Source organism: Phoenix dactylifera, chromosome 10 (genome assembly GCF_009389715.1).
Source record: "Phoenix dactylifera cultivar Barhee BC4 chromosome 10, palm_55x_up_171113_PBpolish2nd_filt_p, whole genome shotgun sequence".
Lineage (NCBI taxonomy): Eukaryota > Viridiplantae > Streptophyta > Magnoliopsida > Arecales > Arecaceae > Phoenix > Phoenix dactylifera.
Genome location: NC_052401.1, coordinates 1,829,066 through 1,851,177, shown reverse-complemented (window position 1 = coordinate 1,851,177; position 22,112 = coordinate 1,829,066). Strand labels below are relative to the sequence as shown.

The window sequence follows — 22,112 nt, the reverse complement described above, 5'->3', positions numbered from 1 at the left end:
CGAAAAAACTAGCTTATAAAATGTTGATCCAACACCATCAAAGAGCAGTTTGTACTATAAATATAATTAACCATTAAATAATACTTAATGTAGCAGACTCAATACTATAATTTTGAAAACTCAATAGGGCTTATACATGCTGTTATCTTCAAGTTTTTTATAAAATGACTGAAACCATCAGATACGAGTATCTAAAATTATGAGTGAAACATTTTGAAGACCGAACTTTCATGTGAAGTCGCAAGACTCCTCAGCGAGTCTGCTATTAAACATGTCCCCAGCAGTATCATTTCATTAACTGAGTAGACTGTTGACCATGACCCATCAAATTAATTAGCCACCTTTCTAAGAAAAGTGTAGTGATAAGCCAAAAGATTTAATTTATCCTTTGGCTGTCTAACCTTACTATCTTGCAAGCTTCAGTTTGTCCTTTGGAAGAAGTAGCAGACTTCAGAATCTATCACCACTCCCATCGACTGTGAGGATTATATATTCCACCTAAAGATTTGGTTCTATGATCAGTCCAAATAATCTGTTTCAGTTGAAAGATTCAGATGAAGAGTTCCATCATCAGCAGTACTGTTGTTTTCCAAAGCACAGGCTACTAATGTCTGAATCAGTTACCAGGAATTATGCCACTTTCAAGTCATGAACAGCCTCACCGGAAACATTAGAAAGGCAGAGAAAGTAGCATTGCAGCATTGTTCAGCAAACTATTGCGGCACTTACTATCATGATGCTAGTTGCAGTAGCAGAAAATAAAGCCAAACTTAAAAGAACTATAAGGAAAAGAACCTAACCTGCCTTATTTTAATTTGAAATTTGATTTTTGACCAAGTCTGCTACATAGCGGGCAACCCATGCTGATCCAGCCTCACTGCAGCAATAGGCATGTGTATGGCCCTCTCTTTCGATAGACAAAGCAATACCTGGCGCCTGCCTTGAAACCTGCAATCCACCAACCATGAATCTTTAATTGTTTTAAACAACCAGCATCTGGGATGCTTCAGTAAAACCCTTAAGAAGAATCTTACCCGCCTGCCCAAAAACAAGGCTTAAGGAGAAACGATTAATTAATCCCAATTTTCATGATCTCCACCCTTTGCTCTCAGGAGGTCAAAGGCATGATATCTAGTGTTTGAACTTTGACCACATTCTATCTACAAGCACATAGAAGGTTGTCTTTGAAAGGGGTAATTCATGTAAAGAGGGCAGATTACCAGTCACTAGCATGTTGGCAGCGGATGCCGGTACCCATATGCAGTTTGTTTCACTCATTTAGTTATTTATGACATTGTTATCTCAAGTTGAAAGAATAGAACAGTAATCTCACTGCTTCTGCTGTATTCTATTTTATCTACTTTGACATATTAGATTAATTTAATTAATTTCTGAGCCCTAGTTAAAAAGACAACCAGTATGGTCAAGCCAGGCCACAAGATCAAGTCCAAATTTCAACCCATTAAAGGTGATTAACTCAGCCAAATTTTTAAGTGCAATGGATATACAAGTGAGTCCATTCTGCCAGTCAACAGTCAACACGGAGTTAACTGTTGACTGTACTAAATGCAATTACATCAATTGTAAAAAATTAGATTATCCTTAGTGGAAACAATTGCATTATATCAACACGCACAGATATTGAACAATGGAAGAGAGATGTTGGGAGGATATAAATTCACCCATATAACTTTAGTTGAACCAGCTAACTTTGAGAAGCAGAAATTTACACTGCACAGTTGAATAATTAAATCTAGCAGGTAATGCCCAGAATTCCAACTTTTCATGTTCATGATTCTTTCTGGTAAAACAAAAAATGCACACAATATTCACCTCTTCAAAGAGTGATAATGGACCCCAGTGGTCATCAATGCCAAACAAAAGGGTAATTTGGTTTTGTTTTCTTTTCATGAATTCCCAGTCTGGCTCTTCTGCAAGCTAAAAGTTGAAGAACGTAGTTAGCATGACAAAACAAGACATCAGGAATCTTTGCAGCAAATAGATAATATTCTATAAGAAGAATATAGTTACAAATAAAATATATTTGATCCTGGAGCTGACGCTTAGTGTTCTACAAATAAACCTGAAATAAGAGATTTCTTGAGTTGATAAACTACATATTCAATTCAGCAAAAGAAATCGGAAAAAGAAAAGGAGAAATGAGATGGAAAAGTTGAAACTCTTCACTAACTAAATTCATATGGCACAATGGACAAATAGAAACAGAGCTACAAAAATGTGCAAGAGTTTAATAATATCACTATGTTCATGAGGTTTCCCAATCTTATTGTGCTTTCTATGATTCAATTAGAAATTTGTAAGCCACAATATCTCCTAGGATTTGTTTGGTCTTACTTAAGGTTTGAAGATCTGGTTAAAATGGATTGGTTTTTGGCTGGAACCAAACTGAAATTAACCCCAAACTCTGTTTCAGTCAATTTCAGGTGAAACTAACCGAAATCGAACATGTATGCTGCACTTATTCATTATATTGGTACTAAGTGTCATTTTATTTCATTTCTTTATTTCCTTAAGCATACTTTGCTAAATAGTGTTAATTTCTCAATCGTTTTTCACCTTTTTGAGTAAAATGAAAAGGATGATGGAGTGTTTGGTTTGCAGGAAATAAGAGAAAAGCAGTCTTTCCTGGGTACAAAAGACTTCTTTTGGTGTTTATGATATTTAAGGGGCAAACAGAGAAAAGGGTTCTATGAGTTGACATAACCGATAAGATGGTAGATTTGTAAGATTTAAGCTCTAAGGAAGATCTGAGCTTAAATTTTATAGGAACTTACATACTTTTTAGTTTATAAAATATATATTGCTATTTGATATAATGGTAATCAAAATATTAATATATATGAATATTTACGTTGTCAGGCATTTAATGGTTAGGTTGTTATAAAACAATTGAATGTAAATATAGTTCTTTGACATTTTCAATTGTTTCTAAAGTATTTTAATTTTTCATAGATTCAGGCTTTCAGCCCGACACCAAGACCATAAAATCAAAATATATGAATGATACCAAATGCCCCAAAGTTATATAACACATGTTTACCTGCCTTGTTTTATATTTCTCTTTTTTTCTTTTTTTTCTTTTTCCTTTGGCCGAGACTTCAAAAATTGGGCAGAAATTGCTGAGACTGCCAATATCAGCGAAAGTGAAACTCAACAGACCTGACAAAAACCATGTTTTTGAACCTTGGTTTCATTGAACTATGTAAGGGCTGGAAGTGAGTTCAAAAGCGGGTGAGCTCCGGTACTAGGTATTTGCATGATACATAATCAAGCATATTAAATGTTGACCAAGCGTAATCCTAATCAACTCCAAACAACTATGGTCAAATTTGCAACAAAGATATAAACATTGTTATATCTGACTTATTCAAAATGATCTCATAGATTTTTAGGGTCACCTCATGGAAGTGGCAAGTTTGTAATAGAGCTGCATGTGTTACTTGCACACAAAAAAATGCATTGAAGTGGATGACCTCCACCCACCTTCATGCAACCATACTCTTTGGGCCAGTTAGCTAGCAGCTCTTCCTTGCACATGCCATATCATATGACAATTGTGAGTTATGAAAATTCATACTAAAGAAGTTCATTTATAAATTTTATGTGATGATAAAAGAGAAAGCGGACAGAAAGGCCTCCCCTAAGAAGCACACAAAGATCATCTTCTGTTAAAGAGACATCTAGCTTGGTTTAATTTTAAAGTACAAATGAACCTACAATGAAACATCTATACATTAGTCAGAACTCAGAATAGATAACTTAGTCCTTTGAGCTTGTTGTATTACCTTTTTGAACTCTGTCATAGCCATGAAGAGGACATTGCGCATTGTATGGTACTGCATAATTTATGAAAGAAGTCAGAATCTTTTATTTTGAATTCCTACTATTACAACATAGTGTAAAGGATGCTGCATAGAATGCAAAGATTTGTGCAAGTCAGTATGCTTAGCATCAAGGACTTCACTTATTTTTGGTGATAAGGTTGCATTATAGGAGTACAAGTAGTTTATAGACTATCATATCAGCTAAACATAACACAAACGTCAATGTGGCCATGAAATTGAATCCTTGAAGCAATTGGGAAGGAAAATAAAAATAATGCCAGTATTTGCATGAATAAATCCAAATCCTAAAAGTTTTTCTCCAAGAAAGGAACAATTTAGAATTACAGGTAAGGTTCACCATACCGTCTTATACCGGGCATACTGTACCATACAGGCATCGATCTGAGACTTGGTATAGGGTCGTACCGAGTTTCGGTACGTTGAACCGACCCATGTGCCAGGCACACCGATGCTGTAACAACATGGTACCTATTGGGTCCACTACCGGGATGGCAAACCTTGATTACAAGCTTGATTCAAGGTAAAAATATTGCATGTTCCAGCATCTAGTTCAATGGAAAACAACTTCTCCATTGGAATCCAGATGTAGTTCGTGTAGTAATAAAAATCTTATGGTGAAATGAAAATAATTATTAACCTACACTGCTGCCATATTGGTGCACATGCAAAGAAAGAAAAGAGAAATAAGAAATAAAAGATGCCCATGATTCAGGAAAGATGTGACTTCTTTTAAGAGAATACAGGAGCAATTTACAGAACATTGACATTTGTTTCTCAGTTTTTAGCACATGCAACACCTTCTAACCATGCACTTCTGATGATTTCTCGTAAGCTTCTCAAGATGTTTCTTTATACATTACTCATACATCTCTTGGTTCTGGAATTACTTAATTGAATTAATTACCCAAACTTCTTCCCTAGGAAGTATATCGATAGTATAGCAAATATTTGACAGTTATGATTTCAACTGGAAATATATGTAGGCTTCAAAAGGATAAAGAAGGACACTTTAGAACAGCCCAGTTCAAAAAGGCGAAGGAAAAAAGTAATTAAGAAGAGACAACTTATAACAAATCCAGGTCCACTTCAAGAGGGAAAAAGAAAGAAGTAGAAGAACATGATTTTTCTTCTAGAGGTCCCCCCCCCCCCAACCAAACTAAAAAAAAAGGAAATACTGGACAAAGAATGTAACCTGTACAAGGTGACTGCAAGTAACATCAACTGCTGTAGCAGACCATGACTGCCCAAGTGATCTTCTCACAATAGCACTTGTAACCCTGGTTGGAAATGACCCCAAAAATCCTGTAAAAGAACTTATTGCAGCACTTAGAATGGAGGACCTGAAATTTAGAAGACAAGGCAGTGTTTATAATGCTAAACCTTGTAGTCAGTACATTATAATTTTCTATCAAGAGGTTTTCCAATACTTGAAGCTAATTTATAAACTATGCATCTGTCAATATAGTCATTGTTTACATGATTCTGCAAAATTCTGCCAAGGGTACATTGGTTGTATATAAAAGGAGATTCGGAAGTAAGGTTAAGTAATCGTCTTTGGCTGCTTAAGTGTCAAGTAGCCTAAACTACTCATGAATTTGCCTCCCACTTCCTAAAGAAGGTTGACCAGAATACTGAAACACCTGGAAATGGATCTTGCATCTTTGTACCTTGATGATGATGGAACTTGATGCAAAATGCTGTTCTTTTAAATAGAATCTGACTTCAGCAACCTATGATTCAGGAATATACGTGTCCTCTAACAAGCACAGACAGCAAGAAACAAACAAAATAATGCATAAAGAATACTGCATATAAGAGAGTTCAGCATCAAAATTTATTCTTCACTATTTGACTAATTTTAGACTTCAAGCATCAAGGATTAAATGTTTTAAGTAATTATCTCCTCTGTGGCGTATTATATCTGACAACAGTTCCTCTTTTGTTTACAAGTTGGTCAAGGAGGATGAAAAACTTAATAAAGTGGCTCATGCTCAAAAACAACCAATAAAACCTCTCATAGGACTGCAAACTGAAACTCTTATTTTGCCTCTGAATATGCAAATGTGATACAAACTCCACTACGACAGTTTCAGAAAATACTACTATTTCAGAAATCAGCCTTCAAGAAAATTAAGTCCCTTTCTCGGGGGAAAAAGAATCAATGAAAGAAATGAAACAGTTTTATATCTTCAAGAGATTTGTAGAATCCACCACATGAAGTTTTCACTAGCAACAACACTATCCATTTTGAAGTAGCTCTAAGAATATATTGAATTTCCAGAGGAAGCAGATGCCCAGGCCTGTACATAAGAGACCAGAGAGAAAAGAATGCAAGAAAAATGCAAACGAAAAGGTTAACTGCAGAGTTACTTTTCCTCTTCAATTATGCTTAGAGAACACAACCTGGGCATATTATGGAACACTTAAGCACCATGGAGAAGAAGACCCATGCTTATAGCTACCAGATAAACCACCACAAACATTTTAGACTCATTTGGAAGTCATGAAGTTCGTTAGTGAAGACAGGTTAAAAGCGTTACAAGGACATAAAAATTTACAAACTTGTAACCCAATAAAGCTCCAAGCCCCTCCGCTTAAATCCCTTCTTTTTCCAGAGAAGTTGATACACATCAAAAACTGTCACCCGCCTACTGAGGATTCAGACCCAATCAACTACCAGAAAATTGTAAGGTTTTAAAGTTATAGGAGTACAGACTGATTAAAATAAAAAACAGAAAACATTATGTTAATGCAAAAGAAAAGTTGCTGTGTAACAACCTACAACAAAGATAACAGTAACTGAGAGCAATCAGTGAAAACTATACCCTGCAAGCATCCCAATCATGGACTGCTTTCTAGAATTCCTGTTCAAAGATAAAAATGGATAAAGTCCGATAACACACGTCACCTGTAACTCCAAGAAAATACGTACTGAATTAATCTTGAGTTTTAGAGACAGTGTCAAATAAACAAGATAGAACCAGAAGTGCCACCTGCTGCGGAAGCCTCTTAAAGATTTCCAGGCTTATATATGAACCAATAGAATGTCCAACCTTCAACAAAACAGGAATACAAGTCATCTATGGTAAACTTGACATAAACAGGAATAGGAAATCTATCAATATGAGCTATATAGTAATATATTAGTAGAAAATCTAATTTTGGCACCGCATTAAGATTACTTATCTGTCAACATATCAAATATTTTATATTTATTGTCATGCATCCATTTCACATTACATTTGGTTAATAAGCTGAAGTATTCAGGTGTAACCCTCTTTATAAATTATAAAAAAATAATATTTAGCTTTTCCATTGCAGATATATTTAAAGTATAGAAACAACATTGTCAGACATCATTCTTTGAGCACATAATTACAAACAGCCACTGAAACTAAAATTAGAAATCTGACCATCAATTACAGTTGAAGATACTACCAGTATTATTGGAAGTTCACTATTCTGGTGCTCTTGTTTGATAAAATCCACCTGCAAAGGCGAGATTGATGGACATTAAAATTGGAAACAATAAAACTAATACTTGAAGGGGAAAAAGACAAGAGAGAAGTTACACAAGAAGAACAAAAAGAAAGAAAATTACGCTTCATATAGCTCCTAGTATAAGAAGACAAGGAATTACTAACTCAAGTAACTAATGGAGCTACTGATGCAAAAGTTAGACAAAATTAGTTGCTTCCTGCAACGGAAACAGAAAATGCTGAAGCTTTGAACTTATAGTGATACAAGGAGCACAATTTTTTCAGGATAAAAATGACCACGCCACTAGGATTCTGCAATTGACTAGGAGTGAGATCACAAAATTACACAATATCATAATATAAGGATATGGATGCTCAACACAATGGGTTTAACAGTTTAATAGTCATTCCTCCATGACCAAGATGCGAGATAATGAAAATCTTTGTTACTGAACAAAATAAAAGCATCAGCAAACCTTATGATTGATTTGTTCTTGCAATGAAAACATCCTTCCATGCTCCCAATCCTAGCAGAAAATAAATTAGGCATGTCACTTTTATCTGTGGAAAAGTTTGCGCCTAATAAATTTGTAAACTATTGGGTTAACAGGCCTAAATAATACTTTATCGAAAGACCAGATATCCTTCAAATCTCTAACTTTCTAGCTATGTAGTGGTTAACTATTGAAAGTCTCGGGGCTATATAATTAACATTATGGTATCTTTAGAATGGATTCAGTTATATTCAAGGTTCTATTTGACCACTATGTGAGTTATTGAAGACTCATGATTCACACAATTATTCTAATATTAAGGCCCATTAGTAATTCCTATGCACTGCTGTCAAAATATTAGGATTGTTGTCGTACTAATTTTAATAGTTGCATTATACCTTTCTAGAATGGGAAATGTGCCCAATTGCTGAATCAAGAAGGTGGACAGTAGATGAAAACAATTAGCAAACCATCAGGATCATACAGAACTTTGAGTAGCCAAAGTCCAATTTTCTTGCCTGTTATAGATGCCTGCCCTTCAAGCAGTTCATACAATGCTTCAGCAAAGTCTTTGTAATATGACGCGATACCTGCGATGAGCATTCAGATCCCAAAATTCTCATGCTAGATCATTCCGTGACCAATGATAAGAAGGAAAAACTGAAACATTGTTGCAGTATTTACAAAAGAACACTAACAATTTAATGAGAATATAACAATTTCGAGGGAAAAGAAATGATTGATGTTGGACCTGGATTCCCAGGGATAAAAAGAATATGCAATGAGGGATCTTCAGAATGCATCTCGAGCAGCTCAGTTGAGGAGCTACAATAAATAAAGTGTACTGTGTTAATTCTTGTTTTAGTATACACCCACCAAAGCATGTGAACTCATAAAGCCATAAATTAATGCATCGATAATATAAAAAAAATGCTTTGTCATTAACCATTTTGAGAACAGCGGAAATTGGGTCAGCACCTGGAGACGATGCAGATGCGGTTCATTGCTTGCTTTCTCCCAAAAGATGATGATAATGCTACCCTCTCCATTGACCCTGTACACCTAGGAGTAAAGTCCGTCCTAAATAAGCTGGAGCACCTGGGCAACAAGAGTTTTCAGGACAAAATCAATAACATCAAGAAAGAATGACAAAGAAGGATTCACATAGCCCTCGAGGAAGTCAAGAATGCCAGGAAATCGACTATAAAGAACTCAACAAACAAAGTCCCAATATGTCAGTGTTTTTTTGCATTCAATAAGCAGCATTCGCTTAATCAAGATGATACCAAACCCTTAAGCATGACTGCAAGAGTTGTTTCTATTTACCAGAAGAAGAAACAGATTTAGAAAGCAGAGTCAGAACCAAAGTGGAAAAAAAAACCTCATTGATAAAATTTCTGAACACTGATTTATCTATTTATATATTGAAAGAACAAAACACTAATTGATCTGGAAGCAGGGGAAGCAAATTTGTGAAGTGGGCGACGGAATAGGATAAGCATTTCTAGGGTTTAGGGTTTTCTTGCTAATTAATTTCAGCGTCAGATCATGGAATTCAAAAAAATAATCAGATCCAATTCGACTCCAAGATCAATCTAAAAACCAAGAAACATAAGAAAGGAAAGTGCGAACGGTATCAAGAAAGAACAAAATCAACCATTACAACAAGTGGCATCAGAATTCCAGCTTCCGTGCTTCTCCTTTCTCCTCCATTATGCTAATAAGTCTTGCTGTCTAATCAAATGCCAATGCGCCCAAAATTCGTAAGTTGATCGCAATCGAGCTAATATTATTAGGGTTTGAGGAATTATTCGCCCTGGAATAAATACCGCTAATTTTGCAAATCGAACTCAAAATTCGATCGCGATTTTTTAAAGAAAAAAATTCAAGAAATCAGCAAGTTGGTTTCGGACCGTTCGGATAAGAAAGAGCGATTTCAAATTTCCTTTGGCTTCCTTGCAATTTCGGGCAAAAGAGTGGGAAGGCGGAAAGAAAACCTCGAGTGTTGGTTTTCTCCGAAAGAGAGTCGAATAGTCGGGCGAGCGGCGGAGCGAGCGGCGGAGCGCGCGGCGGAGTTGGAGGAGACGGGAATCGCAGCGGTGGGAGAGCACGGAGATGGCATCAACGGTGTCAGCTCGAGAACGGGATGCTTATCAACGGGCCATGATGGAATCCTTAAAGAGTGATGCGAACCCATGCACATCACTAGCCCACGGACCATAAATTCCTGGTCTTTAAAATGGAATCGGGCATCTGCACGTTAATCAATTAGTTAAACTGCAAATGTTGTGATGGACCCAATTCAAAATATATGAACTTTGTAGCTAATAAGATGGACATGAAGCCTTCCTTGCCTACTTAGCTGCATGACCCTACAAACCTGGCCATATGCAGAAGGTAAATGATTTTCATGAGCCTCCAAGCTAATTACGTGTATTGCATCATGATCCACTCTAAATTAGGCTAGGTTCGCAATAATAAGAAGATCTCGAAGCATCTCGATCGAATTTGAACCGGTGCCCTCCTCTTTGCCTACCTTGATGCATGACCCTACAAACCCTTCCACTATGCGGAAGGTAAATAGTTTTCATCAGCCTCCAAGCTAAGTATGTGCATCACATCATGAGGGCTCTAGTTAGATTAGGTTTGCAATAATAAGATCTCAAAGCAATGTCGATAGAATTTGAACCAAGGCCCTTCTTGGTAGAGAGGAAGGTACCAAGCGACTACTCGTCTTCAAATAGTTTGAGAGAGACCGGATGCAAATCAATTTCACATGCCTGAAATTATTACAAGACTTATTCAAGAGGACAAAATTTTCGATTGACAGCCTGAAAAATAAAGATCATGGAATGAGGAAAAGAAGTAAATCATCGATGGTCCCTTAGGTAAATTATCAAGGGTTTGATATGATGCCATCAGATTATTTGATTTATGCAAATTCGATCGCATGCACTTTTATTTATGTATTCAGTATATATTTCTTGCATTGAAATTTAATTCCAAGAGAGGTATATTTTCACTCAAATGGAGAAAAAAAGGAACACATTTTTTTTGCAGGCACACAGGGAAACTTCCAAAACAAAGGCCAGAGGTTCATACAAGGACACAATTTCCATAGGCCATGTCAAGACAACTGCATCATGAACAAGAATAGATAAACTAGCTTCTTGCCTAGTTATCGATCGAACCTATTACTTGCTCTCCATGATGATCTTCCAAGATGGCAGCTCTAGAACATAAATTGTCTTCACTTCTTCTGCAGCTTAATTTCTATGATCTCCATAATCTTTTTTGTTCTTCCATGGGACTCTTAATAAAATCTAGAAGTCAGAAAGCCTCCAGAAATCATATAATTGACCATCATCCTCTTGCTTTCGGTTCAACGTCAACTGGCTGTGTTTTTGTTTCTATAGTTTGACTGGTTGTTGATAGGCTAGAAGCACCTTCCTTCTTTTTCTTCTTAGTGTTTTATTTCTTGATAAATAAAATTCCAATACCCCCCCATGGTCTGATACGTTCAGGGCTTTAACTCGGTTATAGAAAAACCTTCCATCTTGACCATTTTTAAGAGCACGCCATGCTTGATATCATGAACAAGTCAAACGCGACGCGCTTTCAACTTCAACTTGGTGGAGGAAAGCCTCGACATTTGAATCAAACCGCTGTGGATCACAAAATTCTTCATGCACGGAATATTTAAAGACCGAAGACTTGTGAAAGGCTAAGCTTTCATATTTTCCTCAGGAGGGGAGGAAAAGAAAACTAAGCATTTTGCTTGCTTTAATGTTTGTTATAAAAAAGAACTTGCTTAAGTATGATGACTAATGTATGTGATCCTGGTGGAGCATCATGCAGATAGGCTAATATTAGCAGGGGTTATGGGTGATTGTAAATGAGTACATCTGATTGGATTGCCACACAAACAAAATTCATAGCTTTTGATAACTCTAAATCATTATAAAAATCGTTAGTCAGATGGCAACCTAACCAAATAATTTTTTTTTTATTGTTGAAACGAATGATTTATACAATTCTAATACGGATACATCCAAAAAAAAGTCAAAATACAACAAGTTCCCAATACAAAGAATATCTCTGGAATGGTTGGCTATACACGAGACCGCCCAGTCTGCAGCCCCGTTGGCCCCTCCATACATTTGTTTAGCTTGCAAGGCCACATCGCCACAGGCCATGGTCTGGATATCTCGAAGCAAGTGATGACACCCACTCATACTGTCGGCGCTTTTCTAGATCCAGCCAATAACCATAGCCGAGTCACTCTAAACCAGTACAGCTCTAGCCTGCAACACACACCGAGCATGATCTAGATCGGCCCATACCGTCCTCACCTCAGACTCAAAAATTGAAGTGTCAAAGATTTGGCAACTACCAGTTACAGCCACCAAACAACTTCACATACCAGCACCTGACGGTATATAGAACCCCTAGCGATGCATACCGAATCAAATCAATGCCCAAGACCACCAAGACTCGAGTCGGTCGCAGACCCCTGAGTTCACCTATTGCGTGAAGAGAACATCATGTCCTTTTTTTTTTATTCGCGTGCGTTGGAAGAAGCTTAACTAACTTGCCCCAATTAACTACTCTCCTTCGCAACGCCTGGTCTTTGGTCCATACCGACTCCTTTAGACCGAGATACCGCCCGATTATCGTTCTAACTCATGGGTTCCGTTATCCCACCCGGAATAGAGTATCCTGTTTCTAACGGTAACATGGCAAAATGACGAAATACCCTCACTGTCCTTTTTTGATTAGGTCGGAATGTAGGAAACTTTAAAAATGATTATGGGCACGATGGTAAATTCGGACTAACGGTCGACTCCAAAACGAAATCGTTACTTCTCTTGGTCGCCATGCGATGCGTGCAATAAATTCCGCGGGAAGTCGTCGCTCGGAAGCAACCGCCCCTTCTCTCCTCTCCTGTGACGCGATCCCCAGGACCCGGCGAGGATATAAGAGGATTTATAGAACATTATAGATTCATTTGAGGAAGAATAGATAGAGAGGTGGTTTCAAATCCGATCGTCTCCTTGGGCACCAAGTCTTGGAGACATTCTCTTCTTTCTCTGTTCCTTGGACGCGGGACAAGAAAGATATACTTTGGATTCCAAGCAGGGAAGTGCTCCCAGAGCTAAGAGGTAACATCTTTTTAGTTTAATCCAAGGTTTGAACTTTCGTAACTTGGTTTCCTCCCTATCCATGTAACTTGCTATGTAATCTTCTTGCCTCTTAATAAATCATGGTGAAAGTTACTCAATTCCACCATATTTCATCCAAAATAATAAAAACCGAGTTTCTTGGGGTTCTTTCTTCTTTAGTTCTTGTTTGTGTTTCTTAATGTTTTCTCTGGCTTGGGAATTGTAGGGCTTTGTGGGAATTGGAAACATGTTGGGAGATCTCGCCACCGCAGTTCTTGTGTGAGTCATCTTCTCTCTTGGATTTCTTTTTTTTAAGAACTTTTCTGGGTCATTTAAATGTAGATTCTTTGATCTGAGATGTTTAGATTTTGCTTCAAATATATTGGCAGGATGTTGTTTGGATACGCATATCCAGCATTTGAATGCTTCAAGACGTTGGAGCAGAGCCAGCGGTCCCGTGACCGTAAGGTCGAGCAGCTCCGGTTCTGGTGCCAGTACTGGTGAGTTCTTTCTTGATCTCTGTTTTGTTTCTAGCTGTATGCAATGGATTCTTGTCTCAAACTCCGATTAATTGAAGTAAGCTGTTTGCAATGATTTCGCTTGGCTGAACGGAATTCAACATTAGGCCATTAGAATCCCTGAGTTTGAAGGGAATAACAAGAAGAAGGATTAGAGAAATTTCAGTTCTGGTCATTGTTTTGTTTGCAGATGATGTATTCTCATCGGGAACTGCAGTTATTTGAATTTAGTTATTTCTAATGATTTTAATTGGCTGAATAGATGTGGAAGCTTAAGTTCAAAACAAGGCAATCAAATTTTCTTCTTCTTCTTCTTGTTTTTTCTTCTTTTTTTTTTTTTTTTTTGTTGTTGTTGATAACACAACTAATGATATCAAAAGCAACAAGAAAACTAGAGTTTCAAACCCCAATGTCTGCTAGGAATTGGATTTGGAATCAACTTCCATGTGCACTAACATTAGGAGGAATTGCCCGGGTCAATGCTCCAAAACTTCGCTATTTAAAAAAAAAAACAATCAAAGGATTACTTAATTCGTTCTATGGTTGGCATGCTATTAAAAGTTCATGCATGAGACCAATTCTGGGTGATTGACCAAGTCTATAATGTTGTGCAATAAATGTTAAAATTGTCTTCAAGTCAACGTTTTGAAGAGACTTGTTATTAGGTTTCTGGTACCAACTGTAGATATGGTGGAATGTTTCCCTTGGAAAGGACAGTGAGGTTGTAGTAGATAGTTTACCAAAGAAGTTGATTGGCAGCAGGGAACCCCCTCTTGATCAGAGTCATGTTCAGTTGTTTTTTTGTGCCAAATGCTCTTTGACAGACCTTCAATGGCTCATATAGGTTATTCCCCTGAAGATATTAATTCCTTTCATGATTTGTATATCATTTAAAATTAAACATTTTTTAAGCAATATGATGGTAATATGCTACCATCAGGGTTTGAATCTTGAACATCTCCTAGGGATGCTAACCAAATGAGCTAACAATTGTTTGCTAAAAGTAAAAGTTAAGCATGTTTCCATCACTCATAAGACCAATTCAATCAGATAAAAAAACTAAATGATTTTGGAAGATTTTAGACCATGCTTCTGCTTCATATTCTGTGTGCACAATGTGTCAATACCATTTAGGGCAGCAAACCGGGAAGGTTGGATTGGGATGAGGGCAAACCCTAACCCGACACAAACTTTAAATTTTTTAACCCCAATCCAGTCTAACCTGGTCTTCTTGGGATTTCTCTAACCTAGACCCACCTAATGCCATCTTGAGCTTAATTTGGGTTAGATTAGATGGTTGAGTCAAGTTGTGCCATATTAATTAGATTAAATCGGCTTGAATAAGAAATTTAAGATACAAAAAAGGTTTGGGACATTTTTATTGGGTTAATACTTATTGAATCGAGGGCTTAATCTTTCACAGAAAAATTTCAATGATAATTTACACATAATTTAACAAGCTTAAAAATGTAATCATATAAAGAAATAAATAATATATATAAAACATGAATATAAATTATTTGTTTATATTCTTGGTCGTGCCATGTTGTCAAGTTAGGTCAAGTTAGGTCTGATTTGGGTTAGGGTGTTCAAGTTAGATTAAAAGTCAACCTTATCCCGAGCTCACTTAAAGTTGGGCTGAGATGTTTGAGCCCATACCCAAGATAAATTGAACCCAGCCTTATCCATAAGCGGTTAAGGCCAAACCCAAGCTGCAATCATAATGCTATTACTAATTGAAGGGGAACTAGGGTACCTATAGAATCAAATATTGCTCGGTGAAGGGATGGAAATCATGACAAACTTTGCCTATAAATTATTTAGGTTTTTGTCATTCAATGTTTCCTTTTTATCCTATTATTTCCTGAGCAAGTACTACCTTTTTCTTTTTCCCACTTGATTGTAATTTTCTCACATTCAATATGTATATGTTGTCAATCTATGATTTCCTAAAATCATCACTATTTTTCCTTCTAATTGTACCATTCAAGCTGCGATAATTGCCTCAAATTCTGATTGATTGTATTAGCTTATAGAAACATCTAAATAAGATGATTCATGCTGACCACAACTTAAAATTGCAGGGTCATAGTTGCAATAGTGACAATCATTGAGAAATTTGGGGGACCTTTCGTTTCATGGTAATGATAATTCAATTGGTTAAAGGGTTCACTTTCTCATTTAAGTTATTCTGATATTGCTTGTTGCTAATCCATGAAGGTTGCCTATGTATGGAGAAGCTAAGCTAGCTTTCTTCGTCTACTTATGGTATCCAAAAACAAAGGTAATCAAAGAAACTATCCTAATTCATCGTATTTGATGATGCGACATGTTCGTGATGTTCGTAACATAAATTTCAACTGCATTCAGGGATCCGATCTTGTGTACGATGCCTTCCTGCGGCCAATTGTCATGCAATATGAACCTAATATTGAACAGAGATTAAGGCATTTGAGGGCAAAATCTGGAGAATTGCTTGTATTCTACATGAAGAACTTCACGGATAAAGGAACTGCTTTGTTTCTAGAAACTCTCAACTATATGGTCACGGGGGCATCCAGAACACAGGTAATTGATAATTTCTAAAATTACAATATAAATCCATATTTTTTTTTGTTTTTTGTAGGATACTCAGACCCAAGTTAAGAATGGTTCTAATCATATATCGTACCAAATTAATCTTGATGGTTAAATTATGCTGTATTTGATTTTAATGACTGATTTCTTCTGAAGTTGGAAGAGACGAAACCCCAAACAAGCTGTAAATGATTGAGAGTGGCCGAATATGATTGAAAATGACCATTTGGCCACCCTATTGGCTGACCAATTTCAGAAGTATCAACTTAAAAAACTTAATAGGTTTGTAATCATGAACATTTCTAAATGTAATGAATAATATAGAATTGGAAAGAAAATATGATGGAGCACACCAATCCACTTGTGCCGCATGGCATGAGATTTTTTTATGTGATTGAAATGCCCACCCCTATCATTGCTTTGTTTTAAAATATGCACTTTGGATAGACTCCGTTCTATAGTTGGATTCTTACACTTGGAATCCTGTGCATGATGACATTTCTCCATGGACCCATGGAGTAATTAACACATCTTCTAATTTATATCTATTAAAAGTTGATATCATTTGAAAAGGAAATATTTTAGTTTAAATTAAATTTGACTTTGATCAGGACCTTTAGGAATCCTATGGATGAAGAATTGGTCTCCTCTCTCTCTCTCTCTCTCTCTCTCTCTCTCTCTCTCTCTCTCTCTCTCTATATATATATATATATATATATATATATATATATACACACACACACACAGGCTTGGTCTCTATGATCCTACTGAATTTCAAAATTTATAGGTGGTATTACAGAGGGAAGATATTCACGAACTCCTTATCGCAGCTATTAAGTAATTATTCCTTGTTATATTTTAAATTAGAACTCAAACAACCAAGCTAAAGAATAATTTACTTGATTTTTTTTTGTTATTTTTCTACCACAAGGTCTAAAGAAACTATTGCCTGCATTGAGTGCACTACGTGCACACAACCAATAACAGTGATCGGTTCCTGTGGATCTCATTCATCAAGCGTGCATCTTGATACACCACTATAGGGACCAGCGACTGTGATTGGCTGTGTGCACCTAGTGAAGACAATAATTTCTCTATGGTCCCTGCATGTGGCCATGCCTTGCCTGGATGTTCTTTTCCAATGGATGCAAGGCTGTGCCGATTCTCAGCCATGAACATGACTCTAGAGTGTGGATTTTATTCCATGGATACTGACTTGTTACAGTAGAGTTAGCTACTGAGCCAAATTTAGAGATTGGACCATTTTTTTTCTGGACCACCACTCTTGAGAAATTAAACACAACCAACCATCCGCACAATACACACACACACACACGCAAAACTAGTCTTCCACTAGGTCTCCAAATTCAAACGTCCATTAATAGTTTAATACCGCTGCTTCGATCGTGCAGAGCAACAGACGGTCAGGATCGTCCGGCCCATCGAACCCCATTGCAATTTTACGATCGGCCCAGCAGGCTCCGGCGCCGGAAATAAGCGTCCGCGGCAATCCGAACGGCGTCGGGCTCACCGCCGAGGAATTGGAAGAAGACGCCGCCGTCACCGAGTCCCTCCGCGCCGCACGTGCCAAATTCCGGAGATCCCGACACCGCCAATAAAATATACATAGAAAATATATTGAGGTGGAAATAGAATAGTGGTGGGTGGGATTAGCACTCTTTTTTTTTGGAATTTTTTTTTATTTTATAAAAAAAATCAAATCCCAATCAGTCAGCATTGTTTCTTTGTTCCTATCCGTGCTATGTACAAAAAGTTAATTAAAAGGATAAGGGGAAAAAGAAAAAAAGAAAGAGAAAGAAATGTGGAACTCGTGCCGCCGTTAGGGAGACGCCGTCAAGGTCAACGTCAACGACGAGATCGCCGGATGGATTGGAGGAAGAGGTCGACAAAGTGGAAGCAGGAGCCGGCGAGGCCGCAGGAGAGGACGGAAAGAAGCCGCCGGAGGGGGCCGCGGCGGCGGCGGGGGGTGGACTCCCAGGAGGAGGGAGTGGGCTGGAGGTAGGCGTAGGCGGCCTGCTTCACCAGCCGGTTCCTGATCTGGATCTCGCCGGGGCCGGCGGAGGAGGGGGAGGGGGAGAGGAGGCCGCAGGAGGCGGAGGGGGACGAGGCGAGGATGTCGCGGAGGCTGGTGTAGCCGGTGTCCACTCTCCTCCAGTGATGCAGCTCAAGGTCGCCACCGCCGTTGAGGTCGAGCGGCGGCGGGATCGCGATGGCCCGCCGCCGGAGCGAGGGCTTCGCCACCACCCTCCAGTGGCGGAGCTCGTAGTCGCCGCCCGCCGGCGATGGGGGCATGAGAAGCGTGGTAAAAAGAGAGAAAGTTGGGGAGGGGAAAGAAAGGAGAAGATGGAGGGAGCCAAGAGGGAAGTATTAATACTGAGGAAAGAGATTCGAGATAGATTTGAGAAACGGTAGAGACTTTTAAGCTAGATTAGGCAAATAATTGAATTAAGATTTGGGGAATATTGTAACTGAAATGTCGCGGCCAATCATGACCATCCGATGGATTCAGTAATGGTAGATGATGATTCGGGGGTGCAACATCGGATAGACTTTGGAGCTATCCAGAGAAGTAATATCGGATAGAGTTTTTGGACCTGGAAATTAAGGTGCGAAGGATTTTTTTTTTTATTTTTTTTTGAAGCAGATGTTTTGTACGAATACATTTAAAACATGTTGAATACAAATACAACTAAAAAGATCAAAAATAAGATTTTTTATTACAGGATACCTCCTAAATATTGGATTTTGCATGAATACCCTTCCAAAATTGATATTTGCATGTATACCCTCGTAAAACACTTATTTTGTCGTTCTACCCTTTTTTTTATTTTTGTTTTTGCATATGTACCCATGCTATCTAACGATGTTAAAAAATTAACGGTTTCAAATTAAAATAAATAAAATATCTTTAATGAGTAGACATGCAAATAGATTGTAATCCTGATAGAGGAAGAAGACAGGGACAATAGCGTAATTTTAAAAGTTTATTTTATTTTTAATTAATATAAAATATAATTTTTCTTAACACCGTTAGAACAACTGTTATATTATGGGCATTTGTACAATAACAATATTTGACGAGGGTATACATCCAAATATCAATTTTGCAAGGATATTAATGCAAAATTCGATATTTAGAAAGGTATCCATGCAAAAAATTCAAAAAATAATTAGTCTCAGTATGCACCAAGTAATCCTCTCTCGCAACTTTTATATCCTTGTTGGGAGCCAAAAAGGAGTAAAAAGTCCAATACACCCTTTATCAGGCATATATATATATATATATATATATATATATATATATATATATATATATATATATATATATATATATATATATATATATATATATATATATATATATATATATATATATATATATATATCGTCTTTTTATGATAGAAACTTAGGGCTGGATGTCTGTAACGTGGGCATGAGATTTTAACTTTGTAAGATGGTAGATGAAACTGAAATATTTTAAGATATGCGTAGCATATAAATCTGGCATTGGTAATGTAATTGAATCTTGAAAAATGATTCCGATAATTAATTTATGTGTGACCGACATAATAATTGTTGGGATATCACTCTAGTTGAATCAAAGACAGCAACCATTCGATCTTGAAAACCAAAGTAGAGTACATCTGATGGATTCAGTTTATATCCAGCTGAGTAAATTTGGAATTGCCTGTAAATCCTGCATTATTAGAATGGAATAACCTATAAAGTTGTGTGCGCATGTACACAAATCGATTTATCAAAATAAAAAGATGAGTAAAGATCTGGAATATCCATATTATTACTGTCTTTTAAACAAAAATGGTTGAGAGATTGAGTTTTTTTTTTTTTTTTTTGAACTAACGATGTTTAAGTAATGAGTTGCCACAACTGCATGTTTTTCTGTGGCCTTAATCAAATGTCTTACTGCCACCCCATGCACCACGCGGTGAATAATCCTCACCAACCATTAATTTGATGTGCGTCGCACTCGTCATATTCAGATTTGAATGGAATCTACTTTTATTTGGGCACTGAAACTCCGTGTCTACCTGGAAACCGGGGTATAAAATGGAGTATATATTGACTGGTGGATGGATGGGGTTTCCAGCTTACATATGATTGGGAGTAGCTGGCAGGCTTGACCGTGGACGATGAGGTGAGAAGGGCGAGAACCCAAAGGGCGAGTTGCTATCAAGAGCAGTGGGTGGGATGTCGAGGAAGACTCCCACTAAGGACGAAGAATCTTGCAAGTTTTCTAAACCCAAGGCACCAGAACTTGGGTCCAAATAGTTGGATAGATAACTGATCCAAAGGATCAAGTGATTCTGAGCATGTTGGGACCGTGGATATAAGTGGAGACAAACAATTCAGCGAAAAAAGATTACCATGGTTGAGCCTAGCAAACTCGGGCCACAAGGGATTGAGTACACTTGCCAGGCCAGCCGCTTGAGGAGCACTTGGCAGAGATGGTGTAATCTAAACCGAGCTGCAGGTTATGCGGATTTAGAGATCCACTTGCTGCTCGAGAATTAGAGCTAGGATCTCTATGGCTTCTTCGGAGGAGAGTTGACTTAAAGTCATGACTATGCCTCGGTCTGAAGGCTAAGAATTCACCTAAGGTTGCTTTGTTTCTTTAGAAGGTAGCTTGGGGTGCCGATCGAAGCCATCCTGAGTAGACATGGGTTGAGCATCCCTCGACCTATCTTTGTTGCGATGTGGAGGAGTTTGTTGATCATGTCCTTTTCTAGTATGAAAGAGCAGAGCAAGTGTGGGGGTTGATAGACATCCTTGTAGAGGTGCTCCATTCGGCAACCCCTGAGGACTCCTTCCTCCAGTATTTGAGGAGTCAGCTAGATAGACCATATCTCAAGTCGGGGAGCATTTTGGAGACTGATGTTGCATACCATATTTGAATGGCCAGAAATTTCTGAATTTTTTAGAAGAGATGCCAGCCACCAAGGAGAGTACTGGAGAGAGCTCGAGTACAGGCATCGGAGATGACCCATCTCTGTCCTTTGGGAGAGCTCTTGATAGCTTAGGGCACTTGGGACTCTACCTTTGCTTCTATAGCATATTAGACAATTTTTAACACATGGAAGTCCCTATCCCTGAGTTTTCTCGAGGTGAAGTTCGACGAATGTGTGTTGGATGGTGGTAGAAGGGGAGGAACATGCTTAGTCATCAGAGACTCAGAATCCCGACTGATTGCTATTGGTGGGTGCCAGATTTTCACCTGCTCGGTACGTGGAGTGGAACTGAGCGTCGTCTGGGCCGGCCTCAGCCATGTGCAACACACCTTGAGGGCTAACGCCATCATGATGGAGGGTGACTCAGCAACAGTGATTGGCTAGATTAAGCGTCGAGCTAGGGGGGCATGGTCGCATCCTTTAATTTAGGATATCTGGTACTTGGCGAGAGGTTGTATCTCCTTTGGGGCAAAGCATATTTACTAGATGGCCTCTTATGTGGCCGATCATTCCGTGTACTTAGTGTGTTTCGGGACATTTTGTTTTCTTATTTTCTTAGATATATTCTCTTATGTGGCAAAAAAAATCAGATAATTTGGGTTCTTGTTGTATATCAAACGCAGACTTGATTGGTTTTTCCTTTTTACTTGAGATATCTTAGCTCGTCTAGTGCAGATGTCAATTTCATTAGAGAATGTTTGATGATTCTAGCCACTTGTGATCAGGCTTATGGCTAAGTATAATTGAGTTGGTCTTGTATGTTGCATCAAACATCGTTGAGACCCATAAATTGACTCGGTCCAAATAAGTCAGGTTGCGCAACATATTATGCTGGTCCCCACTATAGAGGGAGGAGGGCTTTATTCCAAATATATCAAATCCCTCTGCCTTTCTAGCGGGCGTGCTTTGACTCCAATGTGCTACTGGTCTCTTCTCCCACCCTCCAATATCGTAAAGCCACATCATTCATCATGGCCCGAGCAGCCCAAAGCTGGGCCGGCCTTAATTCCTGCCCAACAATTATCAGC

General features: G+C 38.0%; 3 protein-coding genes across 6 annotated transcripts; 1 reads left to right on the top strand and 2 right to left on the bottom strand.

Annotated features, from left to right (window-relative positions):
- Positions 1-59: 59 nt before the first annotated feature.
- LOC103703128 (lipid droplet-associated hydrolase) lies at positions 60-10,048 on the bottom strand. Of its 4 annotated transcripts, XR_005513607.1 has the most exons (15): positions 9,837-10,048; positions 8,818-8,937; positions 8,591-8,664; positions 8,358-8,429; positions 8,238-8,266; positions 7,822-7,872; positions 7,305-7,355; positions 6,860-6,919; positions 6,692-6,774; positions 5,059-5,206; positions 3,807-3,857; positions 2,032-2,083; positions 1,834-1,938; positions 801-948; positions 60-498 (listed from the first exon to the last, which is right to left on the bottom strand). XR_005513607.1 is itself a non-coding variant. In XM_039130734.1 (13 exons), the coding sequence occupies exons 1-13, from the start codon at positions 10,040-10,042 to the stop codon at positions 811-813; spliced, it is 1,188 nt and encodes a 395-aa protein (XP_038986662.1). In that variant the 5' UTR covers positions 10,043-10,045; the 3' UTR covers positions 60-810. The 4 variants fall into 4 exon arrangements, 2 of the variants coding, with proteins under 2 accessions (XP_038986662.1, XP_038986663.1); XM_039130734.1 differs by lacking the exon at positions 2,032-2,083 and having other exon boundaries at positions 60-948; positions 9,837-10,045; XR_005513606.1 differs by lacking the exons at positions 60-498; positions 2,032-2,083 and having other exon boundaries at positions 813-948; positions 1,834-1,931; positions 9,837-10,047.
- A 2,698-nt stretch (positions 10,049-12,746) lies between these two features.
- On the top strand, positions 12,747-17,848 carry LOC103703130 (putative HVA22-like protein g). The gene is made up of 7 exons (XM_008785875.4): positions 12,747-13,001; positions 13,228-13,280; positions 13,391-13,501; positions 15,604-15,660; positions 15,740-15,803; positions 15,890-16,087; positions 17,509-17,848. The coding sequence occupies exons 2-7, from the start codon at positions 13,249-13,251 to the stop codon at positions 17,713-17,715; spliced, it is 669 nt and encodes a 222-aa protein (XP_008784097.1). The 5' UTR covers positions 12,747-13,001; positions 13,228-13,248; the 3' UTR covers positions 17,716-17,848.
- Positions 17,807-18,827, bottom strand: LOC103703129. The gene has a single exon (XM_008785874.4). The coding sequence runs from the start codon at positions 18,407-18,409 to the stop codon at positions 17,963-17,965; it is 447 nt and encodes a 148-aa protein (XP_008784096.1). The 5' UTR covers positions 18,410-18,827; the 3' UTR covers positions 17,807-17,962.
- Between the last annotated feature and the right edge of the window lie 3,285 nt (positions 18,828-22,112).

What these genes read in the sequence shown, in the direction of transcription:
- LOC103703128 (XM_039130734.1), bottom strand. Translation starts at nt 10,042, where the DNA reads ATGTGCATGGGTTCGCATCACTCTTTAAGGATTCCATCATGGCCCGTT. An exon ending in ACATTTCCCATTCTAGAAAG is followed by an intron (nt 7,873 to 8,237) that starts GTATAATGCAAC and finishes ATTTTCTGCTAG; the next exon opens with GATTGGGAGCATGGAAGGAT. An exon ending in CTATGACAGAGTTCAAAAAG is followed by an intron (nt 1,939 to 3,806) that starts GTAATACAACAA and finishes TTCAACTTTTAG; the next exon opens with CTTGCAGAAGAGCCAGACTG.
- LOC103703130 (XM_008785875.4), top strand. Translation starts at nt 13,249, where the DNA reads ATGTTGGGAGATCTCGCCACCGCAGTTCTTGT. An exon ending in GGGGGACCTTTCGTTTCATG is followed by an intron (nt 15,661 to 15,739) that starts GTAATGATAATT and finishes TAATCCATGAAG; the next exon opens with GTTGCCTATGTATGGAGAAG. An exon ending in TATGGTATCCAAAAACAAAG is followed by an intron (nt 15,804 to 15,889) that starts GTAATCAAAGAA and finishes AACTGCATTCAG; the next exon opens with GGATCCGATCTTGTGTACGA.
- LOC103703129 (XM_008785874.4), bottom strand. Translation starts at nt 18,409, where the DNA reads ATGCCCCCATCGCCGGCGGGCGGCGACTACGAGCTCCGCCACTGGAGG.